The sequence below is a fragment of the Mus pahari genome, chromosome 3, assembly GCF_900095145.1.
Source record: "Mus pahari chromosome 3, PAHARI_EIJ_v1.1, whole genome shotgun sequence".
In the NCBI taxonomy this organism is placed as follows: Eukaryota; Metazoa; Chordata; class Mammalia; order Rodentia; family Muridae; genus Mus; species Mus pahari.
In genome coordinates this window covers 87,561,692-87,575,100 of record NC_034592.1, presented here as the reverse complement: position 1 = coordinate 87,575,100, position 13,409 = coordinate 87,561,692, and the positions used below count along the sequence as shown (strand labels likewise).

The 13,409-nt window shown below is 43.0% G+C and overlaps 1 protein-coding gene across 1 annotated transcript in view; it reads left to right on the top strand.

Annotated features, from left to right (window-relative positions):
• Positions 1-13,409, top strand: part of Cat (catalase) — a 36,010-nt gene that overhangs the window by 11,523 nt on the left and 11,078 nt on the right. Inside the window, exons 2-8 of the mRNA XM_021194769.2 lie at positions 316-487; positions 2,829-2,939; positions 4,532-4,662; positions 6,042-6,146; positions 7,479-7,604; positions 10,133-10,324; positions 10,794-10,946. Of these exons, the coding sequence (XP_021050428.1) occupies positions 316-487; positions 2,829-2,939; positions 4,532-4,662; positions 6,042-6,146; positions 7,479-7,604; positions 10,133-10,324; positions 10,794-10,946 (990 nt within the window). The remainder of the gene's footprint in view (positions 1-315; positions 488-2,828; positions 2,940-4,531; positions 4,663-6,041; positions 6,147-7,478; positions 7,605-10,132; positions 10,325-10,793; positions 10,947-13,409) is intronic.

Genomic DNA, 13,409 nt, shown 5'->3' with positions numbered 1-13,409 from the left:
CGGGAAAGGCAGGGCACAAGGGAGTGGAAATCTACCCAGCACATGCGCAGCTGCCTTGTTTGTTTGTTAGAGCACAGGACATCAGCGCTATCTTGTAATGGCGAATGTGAGGGCGGCTCCCCACAGCAGATATTAGTCACCTCTGCTTCCCAGAACAGGTGTCTTGGGAATTGCTGTTGAGGTGTGACAAGGATTCCTGAGAGCAGATTTTCAGCACTTAGCACATAGGAAATTTAAGGACAAGGAGGAAGGTGTGCCGGTGTTGGTGAAGGGTTCAGCTGGACTGACTCCTGTACCCCCCTCCTGTTCACACAGAGACCCGATGTCCTGACCACCGGAGGCGGGAACCCAATCGGAGATAAGCTTAATATCATGACCGCGGGGTCCCGAGGGCCCCTCCTCGTTCAGGATGTGGTCTTCACTGACGAGATGGCACACTTTGACAGAGAGCGGATTCCTGAGAGAGTGGTACACGCAAAAGGAGCAGGTGAGAGCGATCTGTGTTCCTCACGCCTAACCTGGCTCAAAGGATTCCCAGAGCACCTGACAACCTTAGTAGAAGGAACCTTGTAGTCGTCAGACCAAATCTCCTTTTGGTAAAACCCCAAATTCTTGGAAGAAATGAAAATTGTTTGTTTATAGAATAATAGCCTAGGTTTTTATATTCTTATATATCATTATAACATCAATTATAGAATCATATTTATTATACTATTTATTGTTGCATATATTATATTATATATAATTATATCACAATATATATAAGTATTTTTTAATATTTATTTATTTATTTATTTATTTATTTATTTATTTATTTATTATGAATACACTAGTTGTTTCCAGACACACCAGATGAGGGCATCAGATCCTATTACAGATGGTTGTGAGCCACCATGTGGTTTCTGGGAATTGAACTCAGGACTTCTGGAAGAGTAGTGAGTACTCTTAACTGCTGAGCCATCTCTCCAGCCCCAGTAATAATATTAATAATATGTAAGTTATATATCATATAACATATATAGCATAGGCATAAATAATATAACATAATTTATATATAATATACAAATGTCTTTATATATTTATAAATTATACATTATATATAAAAAATTAAAAATGTTTATTCATTTAATGTGTAAGGGTGTCTTGCCTGTGCCCCACGTGTGTCACTAGTGCCGAGGAGGCCAGAGGGAGGCATCAGATCCCCTGGAACTAGAGTCAGGTCATTCTCTTCTGCCATGTGTGTGTTGGATGTTGAAGCTTCCTGTGGAAGAGCAGCCAGTGCTCTTAACTGCTGAACCATCTATCCAGCTCCAAAACAGTTTTTAAAAACCTAACTTTTGAGAGCTGGGGCGATAGCTCAGTTTGTGAAGTGTGTCCTGTACAGCCATGACGACCAGAGTTTAGATTGCCAGCATCCATGTGTAAAAAAAGCTGGCATACTATAAAGTATTATAATGTACCTGTAACCTCAGCACTGGTGGGAAGGTGTGGGGGCAGGGGAGTGGACTGGAGCTCTCTGTTGGCCAGCCTAGCCAGATGAGTGAACCTCAGTTTCAGTGAGAGAGCTGTGTTAAGAAATAAATAAACAAATAAATAAAAGTGGAAAGCAATCAAGGACATGCAGCTTCCCCTCTGACCTCCACACTCACTCACATGCACATACATGTACTCACATATGTGCGCGTGTGCACACACACAGAACAAACAAAAAAAATAGTAACTTTACAGCCATGTGTGGTGTGTGCCACATGCCTGTAATTTCAGCACTTGGGAAGCAGAGGCAGAGAGAGGTGGAGTTCAAGGCCAGCCTGTGCTAAGAAGCAGTAATACCGTCTCAATAAATCAGACTCAGTGCTCATCTAGCAAGCCTAGGGTTCACTCTCCAGCACCACACATACTAATTAGTGACCTTTCTCTACCTTTTCCATTAGGTAGTTTAGGAAAGTGAACGTACAGACAGCTGCACAGCTGCAGCTGCATTGAAATAGGCTCTTTTGGAATAAATACTGAAATGAACCAAAAAATAGAGCACAGTTATGTTGGGGTGGTGAGTTTGTGATGGATTTGCCTTCTCTTTTGTCTAGCTTCTGTAAAACTTTTATCTTCTTTTATGGTGGATGTAAAAGATGACATCGATGTTTAAAAGAAAAGCCCAATAAGAAAAAGATTAGCACCTGGGTGGTGGCGGTGCATACCTTTAATGCCAGCGCTCAGGAGGCAAAGGCAGGTGAATCTCTGAGTTCAAGGCCAGCCTGTTCAACATAGAGAATTTCAGGCTATCCAGGGCTACACAGAGGAAACACTGTTTTCAAACAAACAAACAAGCAACCAGCAGAGCCTCGTAGAAAGGATAAAGCATTTTCTCCTTAGCTTGCTTCTGTGCTCTTCTAGTCAGCCTTCCTCGCTTCATCTCTGCTTTCTAGATAAGTGACTTCCTGTTGTTTTATGTCTTCTCTGTTGGCACTTGTCATTCGGCAGCTGTTCTTCCAGCCCATCACCTTCCCTGTGTCCTTCCATGTCGATCCTTGTCCCCTGCCTCTACCTCAAGGCCTTCTGGGTCTTTGTCTCTGGTCAGCCAAAGGTCCCCAGTGCCCATCATCCCCTCTTGGCTCCCGCCGTGTGGCCCTCATCAGAGCACTAGTGACAATCAGGCTTTGTGTTTGGTTCCTAATGTTCTGTGTTTGATCACTTCTTCAACCCCATCGAGTTGGAAGACCTCGGCAGGCTGGTGCTGGGTGCCTGTTTAGTTTCTCTTGTCACAGGCGCCCGGTTGAGGGCCTGGAACCCGAGGGATGGTCCTGTGCTGAGATTTTTCTCTTTTTCATTAGGTGCTTTTGGATACTTTGAAGTCACACATGATATCACCAGATACTCCAAGGCAAAGGTGTTTGAGCATATTGGAAAGAGGACCCCTATTGCCGTTCGATTCTCCACAGTCGGTAAGTCAGTCTGTCTGCATGCCTTCTTTAGTTCCTTCAACCTATACTTTATAACTATATACTATAACTATATACTATAGTTTATTAAAACTCTCAAGAAAAAACATACTAAGAAAATAGGAGATTGTAGCATGTTTTATTGCATAGAAAATATCTGGAGACATACAGGAGGTTACTTACTGTTCTGTTTGTTGAACCTTGAAGGGGCTACCACTGTAGTTTTCTGGCATTTAGAAAGAATGTTCTGGGCTGGTGAGATGGCTCAGTAGGTAAGAGCACCCGACTGTTCTTCAGAAGGTCCGGAGTTCAAATCCCAGCAACCACATGGTGGTTCACAACCATCCGTAACAAGATCTGACGCCCTCTTCTGGAGTGTCTGAAGACAGCTACAGAGTACTTAAATATAATAAATAAATAAATCTTAAAAAAAAAAAAAAAAAAAACCAAAATTTTAAAAAAAAAAAAAAAAAAAATTAAAAAAAAAAAAAAAAAAAAAACCTAAAAGTTTAAAAAAAAAAAAAGAAAGAATGTTCTTCAAGCTATTGCCTCAAGAGAAATATGGAGTGGAGTTCTTTAATAACCCTTCTAACAACTGCTTTTTGCTGAGAATTCAGTGTAGAGCGACGATAGTCTAGAATGATTTACTTATATTAACCTGTAGGTCTACTTTTCAGAATGATGAGGACATTTTATTATTATGTTACAGAATTAGTACTTGTACCTAACACACACACACACACACACACACACACACACACACACACATCTCCTAACACAGATTAGGCTTCTCTGTGCTTAAACAGACAAACAAACGGCTTCTCTGTGCTTAAACACACACACACACACCATGCTATGCAAAAATGAATAAGATAAAGAATAAATCTGTACCTTAACTAATTTTCTTAGTACTAACTTTTTGACGATTCATTCTCTCTTTTTATCTTACGTGTATGGATGTTTTGCCTGCATACATACCTGTATACCATGTGGATGCCTGGTGATATCAGAGGCCAGGAGGGGGTCTCAGATCCACTGGAACTGGAGTTAGATGGCTGTGAGCTGCTATGTGGGTGCTGGGAATTGAACCTGAGCCTTAACTCTGGTTAAGAACAGTCAGGGCTCTTAACTGCTGAGTCATCTCTCCAGCCCCACACAACTCACACTTTGTTTAGTACTCCAATCTTCGTAATTATTGTCTTAATTACCTATTTAAATGTATAGTCCTGTCAGCTGTTGTTATATATCTTATCACTCTCAATTCATTCTTTTATCTGATTTCTAGACCCAATTATTAAGTAGGTTGTAGTAAAAAATACCACAGATATTTAAGTATCTAACCTGCATCCAGGAATTCTAGAATTCCAGGAACTCACTTCTGCAGGAAGCAGATTGAACATGGCAGGTGCTATGTTTTTCTATGATTTATGTTTTCTTGGCTATGTTCCATTCTTCCATTTGAATCTTCCATTTTAAATACCTAACCTGCTTCCAGGAAGTAAACTGAAGATGGTAGATGCTAAGTTTCTCTGATTTATGGCTTCTTGGCTGCAGTATACTTGGGTGTGTCTCATCCTTCTGTTTGACTCTTCCAGCTGGAGAGTCAGGCTCAGCTGACACAGTTCGTGACCCTCGGGGGTTTGCAGTGAAATTCTACACTGAAGATGGTAACTGGGATCTTGTGGGAAACAACACCCCTATATTCTTCATCAGGGATGCCATATTGGTAAGTGAGGGACTGTGTTGATTTGTATTGATGTCCTCCAGTTTTCTGTAGTGATTGGCATTTGAGGATGAGCCCTGGAGGAAGAAGAGAATGTGGATTGTTTAGGTTGCCTTTTGTCTTAGTTAGGATTTTATTGATGTGAAGAGGCACCATGACCAGGGCAAATCTTATAAAGGAAAATATTTCATTGGGGATGGCTTACAGTTGCAGAGGCTCAGTCCATTGTCATCATGGCGGGAGCATGGCGTTGAGATATGGTGCTGGAGAACTGAGAGTTCTACAGCTTGATCTAAAGGCAGCCAGGAGGAGAGTCTCCCACATTGGGCAGAGCTTGAGCATAGAGACCTCAAAGCCTGCCCCACAGTGACATACTTCCCTCAGTAAGACCACACTTACTCTAACAAGGCCGTATCCTAATTGTGCCACTCCCTACGGGCTAGGCATTCAAACACATGAATCTATGGAGGCCAAACCTATTCAAACCTCACGCCCTTTAAATTTTTCTCCCAGGGCTGGAGAGATGGCTTAGTGGTTAAGAGCACTGACTGCTCTTCCAAAGGTCCTGAGTTCAATTCCCAGCAACCACATGATGGCTCACAACCATCTGTAATGGGATCTGATGCCCTCTTCTGGTGTGTCTGAAGACAGCTACTGTGTACTCACATATAAAATAAATAAATCTTAAAAATAACTAACTAACTACCTAAATAAAAATTTCCCCCAGAATATAGTTTATCTCTGTAAGATTAAGTGATAATTACCATTGGCCTTAGATTTGTCATGTCAAGATTCATTGACCTGCTGGGGGTGGTGGCGCATGTCTTTAATCCCAGCACTTGGGAGGCAGAGGCAGGCGAATTTCTGAGTTCTAGGCCAGCCTGGTCTACAGAGTGAGTTCCAGGACAGCCAGGGATACACAGAGAAACCCTGTCTCAAAAAAACCAAAAAAAAAAAAAAAAAAAAAAANATTCATTGACCTGGTGGGAATAGTTCAGCTTCCATTGCAGAGCCTGGAGAACAGGTTTTGCCAAGAAGCAGATAGAGGCTATTTCTCTGTGTGTGGTATGTGGTGTGAGTGTGAGTGTGAGTGTGAGTGTGTGTGTGTGTGTGTGTGTGTGTGTGTGTGTGTGTGGTGGTAGTGTTTAAAGAGATACTTCAGCTCTGAGTGCATTTGACACTAGAGTATCCAAAGAATTGGTTGTATGTACTGAACACATTTCATTTGAAAGTTTAACAATCTAAGTTTCTGGAATTGTGTTGATTAGAATTATAATTCATAAAGAAGCCATAGACAATCTATTTTATAAGGCACTATAATTCTTACAAACTTCAGTTTGGGATTTTTATTTTTGCTTTCTCTCCCCCCTTCCCCCATTTAGTTTCCATCCTTTATCCATAGCCAGAAGAGAAACCCACAGACTCACCTGAAGGATCCTGACATGGTCTGGGACTTCTGGAGTCTTCGTCCCGAGTCTCTCCATCAGGTGAGACGCCTTCTTCACTATCGTATCGCCTGGGGTGGCACTGCTGATTGGACCTTGTCATGTGTTCCTGTGCTTGGGTTGTTTCATTGGATTTGGCTTCTGGCTTTTTGGGGTACTTCTTCAGATTTTTTGATCACAAAGAGTTTACATCTAACATGATGCTTAGATGGTTGGAAACACTATCAATTAATATTTAGAAGTCTTTAGGAGTAAAGTCTAGTCAGGGGTCAAGCCGTGTGGTAGGGAAGGGAGAGGAAAGCCCCGCTAAAGCTTTTGCTGTTAAAATAGAGTGTAAGAGGCCACCTGCAGCAGGCAGTAGGCGGCGGGTGGTGGGCACCACCACAGTGGACCACGATGAGCAAATTCGTGATGGAGAGGTGGGAAGGACAGAACACAGACGGCATGTGCCCTGTGGAGAGAGGCAGATCTGGAGACATGACAGCAGTGAGAACCAGGCTGATGTGAGTGGCCTGTCCTGCCACCCGAGGCTGTGCTGCTGTCTGACCACAGACAGCACCACAGAAAGCGTGTGAAGGTCCATGATCCACGCTCTGGCTGACTGAAGAGCAAGGAAGCCATGTTTGCAGTGACATTGATGATTGCAGAGGCATAGCTGAGAAAGAGGGACATGGAAGGCTTCTATGACAAACCCTACTCTTACTTTACCCTGCCCCCAAAGTAACAGCCTAAAGAGAGAGAGACACTAAAGAGAACTCTTAAAAAGTGTGAAAGGAAATTAACTCTCTGCAATTGGAGGCTTCTGGGGGAGATGCTGTGGGGAGGAAGGGACTCAGTTCTATTTAAGGGACAGGTCACTGGGAGTTTGACCATGCTCCAGCGAATATATGGGCAGCCCAAATTGGACTTGTATTTCTAGTTTTCTTTTCTTTTCTTTTCTTTTCTTTTCTTTTCTTTTCTTTTCTTTTCTTTTCTTTTCTTTTCTTTTCTTTTCTTTTTTTATTAATTATTACTACTGTGTTTAAATTCTGTTTTATTTCTTTGGGGGAGGTCACAAGGGTCGGGGGCAGACATGGAAGGACTGAGAAATGAGTATGACCTGGGTACATGATGTAAAATTCCCAAAGAATCAATAAAAACATCATGTTAAAAAATAAAAAAGATGAAAGTTTGAACAACATGTTAGTTTAGCTTCCAGATTTGCTTCAGCGTTCCTTCACAGAAATTTTGTCATTTTCTATAGGTGAAATCATGATAACCGGTGGAAGTTAGAAGGTGTGCTCTGTGTGGAGAAGGAATTTTCTGGAAATGCATGGATGTAGCAACTTGGGATACTTCGATTTAAACGGGAGGGTTTCCGTTTGTGTTCCTTAGGTTTCTTTCTTGTTCAGCGACCGAGGGATCCCCGATGGTCACCGGCACATGAATGGCTATGGATCACACACCTTCAAGCTGGTTAATGCAGCCGGAGAGGCCGTCTATTGCAAGTTTCATTACAAGGTACAGGCTGTCTGGACAGAGGGTTCGAGGCTCCTCCTCCACAACTCTCCTTACCTCTCCTACAGGCCTGAGCAGAGGTCTTTCCTACCTTTCTCTTCCTTCCACCCAAGGGTACAAAGAGTTGATAGAGTTGAATAGCACGATGAATATTTAGTTGGCCACCAATTCAGAGAACAAAATCAGGCCACTCAAGTTAGAACGGTGTGTAGTTGGCCAATGGTTTCTTCCTTACATGTAGTTAGAGGCTGGGGCACATGGCTTCTGTCTTTGGTATGATCTTGGCTTATATTACAATATGTAATATTTGCCAGTGAACTTGAGAATGCTATCATTATTCCCTAAGCACCTCAGAAGTTTAAAAACGTCTGTTTCTAATTACTACTGCTAAGCTAGGAAGAAGGAAGTGGGTTAATGACAAATGAGATCTCTCTCTCTCTCCTTTCTGTGTATGTGGTATGGAACTGCACCTAGGGCTTCACGCTTGCTAGGTAGGTGCTGTACCTCTGAGCCGCTACATCCCCAGTACCTTTTGTGTTTTGAGACAGGATCTCATTAAGTTGCCCAGATTAGCCTTGAACTTCCTTGGTAGCCCAGCTGGGCCTTGAACTGCAATCCTCCTACCTCAGTGTCTTTGAGTAGCTGGGCTTTCAAGCCCACACAGCCAGGCTTATCACCTCTCCCCTTTAATAGCATCTCAAAGGTGCGCTTTCTTCTGCCATATTTTAATATTTATTTAAACAAGCTATTTAGGAGTATTAAATGGAAAAGTGTCCCCTTTACATCTTGGATTTACAATTGGTCTCTGGATTTATAGTTGTCAAAGGGAGCTGTGTAAGGTCAATCAGGACAAGACTTGGTGACTGTGGGGGATACTGAGCCCAGTCAGAAGCCTTGCAGGCAGGCCAGCCTAAACTCAGACCTTCACTGTCCCAGTAACTGACATTGGACATATTGCTGGGAGTTCTTTTCATTAGTAAAATTGGGATGCAACTACAGTTGTCCACAGGCCTGCAGTGAAAAGATTGCTTATAGGTTTGTTCAGCAGAGAATCCTTCGATAGATTGAAATGCATATGAATTCATTCATTCATTCACATGTTCAGTTTATTTTGATTCATAGGTACTCTCTTCTAAACCAAGAGATCTTGTTAAAATCAGAACAGCTTTGTACTGTTAAGATACACTGAACATACTGTGTGGCCTGCAGATGGTTGCCTTCCCCTTTGTACTGTTACGATACACTGAACATACTGGGTGGCCCCAGATGGTGGCCTTCCCCTTTGCTCCCTTCCAGAGTTGCTTTTGCTAAGTGTTTTCATGACATGTGGCTTCTGGAGTCTTTTGGAATGGGGCACACGGGCAGCCAGTTGACCAGGGCTATAGAGATCGGAGTACTGGGAAAGTGGCATAATGGTTTTGAGTGTGTTTGGCTTGTTTGGAAAGGCACAATGCTGATTTTTGCCTGCTCATAGAGAATTGGTGTAGCGTAGCTACAGTGAAGCTCATGGTAGCTCGATGAATTCTGATTCCACAATCTCTTAAAATAAAACAAAAGCAAGACAACAGAGACAGAGGGGGTATGCTGGTCACAATTTTAGGAATTTATTTGAGCTGTTTCAAAGATGGGAATTAGGTTATTTCCAGAATTCCTTGGTATATGTCTAAGGCAAATGATACTAGATGTCCAAGAGGCATCTGCACTGTTGTGTTTTTTAAAAAATGTCCAGAGAGAGGGAGAGAGAGGTGGTGGGGGGTGAGGGTGGGGGGTGGGTGGGGGGTGGTGTGGTGGAGCGAGGCCCTGTCTTTATGACTATGGGTGGAACTGTAGACTATTGTGCTAAGTGAAATGAGCCAGGCATAGAAAGACAGATGTGACGTGCTCTGTTTCATTGGTGGGATTTGAGAGTTAGAAGATGAAATTAGAAATCAGAGTCCAGAGAGAGTAGGGGCAGGGTGGGGGTTGGGGGGGGAAGGCTGTCTGATGGTACTGAGTCACAGCTGGGAGGATCAGGTTCTTTTGTGCTGTTGAACAGTGACTGTAGATAGTCACTGTACTACAGCTCTAAAAAACCTGGAAGAAAGGATTTGAGTGTTTTGCTATAAGGAAATGGTAAACATTCTCCATTAATATGCATAGTTTTTGTGTTTTAATGTGTTAGTTAAAAATAAAGTGAACTTAAAAACCCTTTAATATTTATTATCTGTTGCTTATTTTAGTAGATAAAAATTTTTCTTATTAAGACTTTTTTTCTGATTAAAAAGTAATAGTATAAAAATTCAGATGATGTAAAATACATAAAGGGAAAGAGAGGAATAATTTGACATGGAAAAGAATTGGTATAAATAAATATAGTTTCCTGTAAATAAATTTATTAGTGTTGGTTCTGAACAGTAGACGTGTGATTTAAGGAAAATGTCATTGTGTTACCCAAATGGGTTGGGCTACCTAGACCCCTTCAGTGAAGTACTAGTTACATTTTGTAACCGCTTTCCTAAACTCCATTTGAGCTTCTTTCTTTCACTCTGCAGACCGACCAGGGCATCAAAAACTTGCCTGTTGGAGAGGCAGGACGGCTTGCCCAGGAAGATCCGGATTATGGCCTCCGAGATCTTTTCAATGCCATCGCCAATGGCAATTACCCATCCTGGACCTTTTACATCCAGGTCATGACTTTTAAGGAGGCAGAAACTTTCCCATTTAATCCATTTGATCTGACCAAGGTAAGTCAGCGGCAGCTGGATTGTTTTATAAGTGTTTATTTCCTGTATACTGCTGCTGCTACTACTACTACTAATTAATAATAATATAAATTATAGCCACGCAGTCACGGTGATAGGAGCAGGCTAGATAAGAGGTGGTAGCTCACAGAGGTCTTGCGCCTATGAATGGGAGCCTCTCCTCTCCTCTTGTGTGGGAAGTTCACTGAGGTCACATTGGAGCCTTCCTGTGTGTTATTAGCAGGGGACAAGTTTTGAAAAGCTAATTTACTCTGTTTCTGCACCAGTGTCAATATTTACCACTTACTGTTACGAAATGACAAGGCAATCACCTGAAATTCTCATCATGCTTCTGTTGGATTGAGAATTATTTTCATGGGCTTGATTCTATGTGAAAGCTGGTGTTTTCGTGGGGGCCTTTCAGATCTGCCAGCTGGCTGTCTGGTAATTATGAATATGACATTGTTTTCAGGTTTGGCCTCATAAGGACTACCCTCTTATACCAGTTGGCAAACTGGTCTTAAACAAAAATCCAGTTAATTACTTTGCTGAAGTTGAGCAGATGGCTTTTGACCCAAGCAACATGCCCCCTGGCATCGAGCCCAGCCCTGACAAAATGCTCCAGGTAAGCCAGTGAGAAGACGTGCTCTAAGGCAGGCGTCCGTTTGTGCACACGCATGCAAGTATAACCAGCATGAGCTTTCATGAGGAATTACTAGAACTTTCACTTGAATTTTAACTGAGGTGCTTAATTCCTGTGCGGTCACTTGGATGAGACATCCTTAGTGGTCATTCTCTACCTACACCAGTTATAAAACATGTTCATGGTAAAGTATCTAATATTTCAAGATGTGAACACTTGATTTCAGGTAAAAGATATAGTAGTAATGACTCCATATTTTAGAAGAAAATAACATGCCTAGCTCAGCCTTTAAGGATATAATAAATTATTAGAACCATCGACACCATATCCATTTCCTATTCCAAGGTGATGCCTGCATATTTTCTATCTATGAAAGCAACTCTCTGGATGTTCTTTATTAACCTAACTCTTTGATTAATGGCAGTGGAATAGTTTAATCACGTAATCTTACTAGGCATTCACTTTAAACCACTTCCTAGAGTGTTGTGCCAAGAGGTCAAAGAGGGACAATTCTGCTTTGGATTAGGTATCAGTAGGAAAAAATATTGGCTTAATAATTGCCATGCAAACCAATCTTCTGTGTGTTTAGACTATGAACACTAAGCAGGCGTTAAAGATCAAACCCTAGATCAGACCACAGAGATTGAAGGTTGCTTCTCATGTAAGTTCTGATTCCTGGCAAGTGTCAGACTCCTTGGAGAGCAAGCTGAGTTTCTGTGTCTCTGGGTCACCTTTGCTGTAGCACTGGGGACATCTGACACTTCTTTTGAAAGTCAGTTTTCTTTACCCTAGTTGAGTAGTGCCCTGCTAGGTGTGGTTCTGTGGAACACTGGACAGCCATGGTATAAGACAGAGACTACTGTGACGGATGTGGAGACGGGGCCAGTGACAAAGTTCTAGGAACAAGATGGTGTTTGAAGGCTGACTTTCAGCAAGTGACACAGACAGTAGAGGGTATGAGGACAGGCACAGAGGTGTGCTGCGTTGGGAATATTTCAACTGTAGTAACTCCTCTGTCCTGTATGAGAGGAGTCGAGTGTGCACATGCTCACCAAGACTGTGTTAGAGGAGCCTTTAAGTGTTGGACGTTGTGCAATTGCCCATTCTGGGAAGACAGAAGGATCCTTCAGCTTTAAGAAGCACGACCTGGAAAGTGTCAGGTAGAGCAATTCTTCTCAGTGACAATGGCAAAGGAAGGAGCTGCAGTTAGGGACAGAGAGGGAACCAGAGTAGCGTATAGCTGAAAGCAGACATGTTAGCTGCTTGGCTGGCACTGGGGAATAGTGGAAGTCCAGCTGTATAGCCTGCCCACAGACTTCCCTGCTGGGTGGGCACAAGGGAACTGAACGGTGTGTGATCGTGGAGCTAGCAGGGTGCACCGGGGCATGAAATCACCATGGCAGAGCTCAGACTACGTAATACATAATACATACTGGTATTGAGAAAACGGATTGAAAAATAAAAAAATAAAAGATGACCCACAGTCTTCCTGAGAGTTCATTTCACCCGTGTTCTTTGAGACCACAGCCACATCCGGGGTCGCTAGCAGGTCAGTCACACAGTAACGCATGCACTGAGGACTGGAATGGAGTACTTGGCCCAGGGTGAAGCAGCCACAGCAAAGGCGTGTTCTGTGCCACGAAAGGAAACAACCATAAGCCAGGCGCAGTGCTGGTATCCAGCCACAGATTCTAATTCTATGGTGCATGTGAGGAGCCGTGCAGCTGTGGAAGGACTGTTGGGTTCTTTTAGCTATTTGGTGACCCGAGGTCAAAGGTTGTTTGAGTGTGTAGGGACCGTAGTCTGAGGGGTCCTTAGGAAGATTATTTATGGAAACACTAGGGCAGAGCTAGTTAAGAAGATGGAAAAGACTCCTGAGGAGAATGAGCCCTGAAGCCGGGCAGTGGCCTTTCCCGTGTTGATGGGTAGCGGCTTTGGTTGCTTGAGTGAGGAAGGACTGTTTTGGTCAGGTAGAGCAGTGGTGTAAGGGACAAAGCCTTGTGCATGGCCCTAGTGCAAGTCACTGTCAGTGTGAGCGCTCACTGACCTGTCTGTGTCACCTCCACTCACTGACAACAGGGTTACGGATGACTACTTATAAGGTAAGCAAACTGGAGTGGAGTGCTAGAGCAGTGGTTCTCAACCTGTGGGTCACGACCCCCATGGGATCCAATGGCCCTTTTACAGGGGTCACCTAAGACCATCGGATAACACAAATATTTACACTATGATTCATAACAGTAGCAAAAATTACACTTACAAAGTAGCAATAAGAATAATGTTATGGTTGGGGTCACCACAGCATGAGGAACTGTCTTAAAGGGGCGCAGCATTAGGAAGGTTGGGAACCACCATGCTAGCGGCTCCATCCAGGAGCTACCCATGACTCTCTTATCACCTGTCGATGGTGCTGGGCAGATGGCGTTGGGCAGTTTCTGGAGCTAG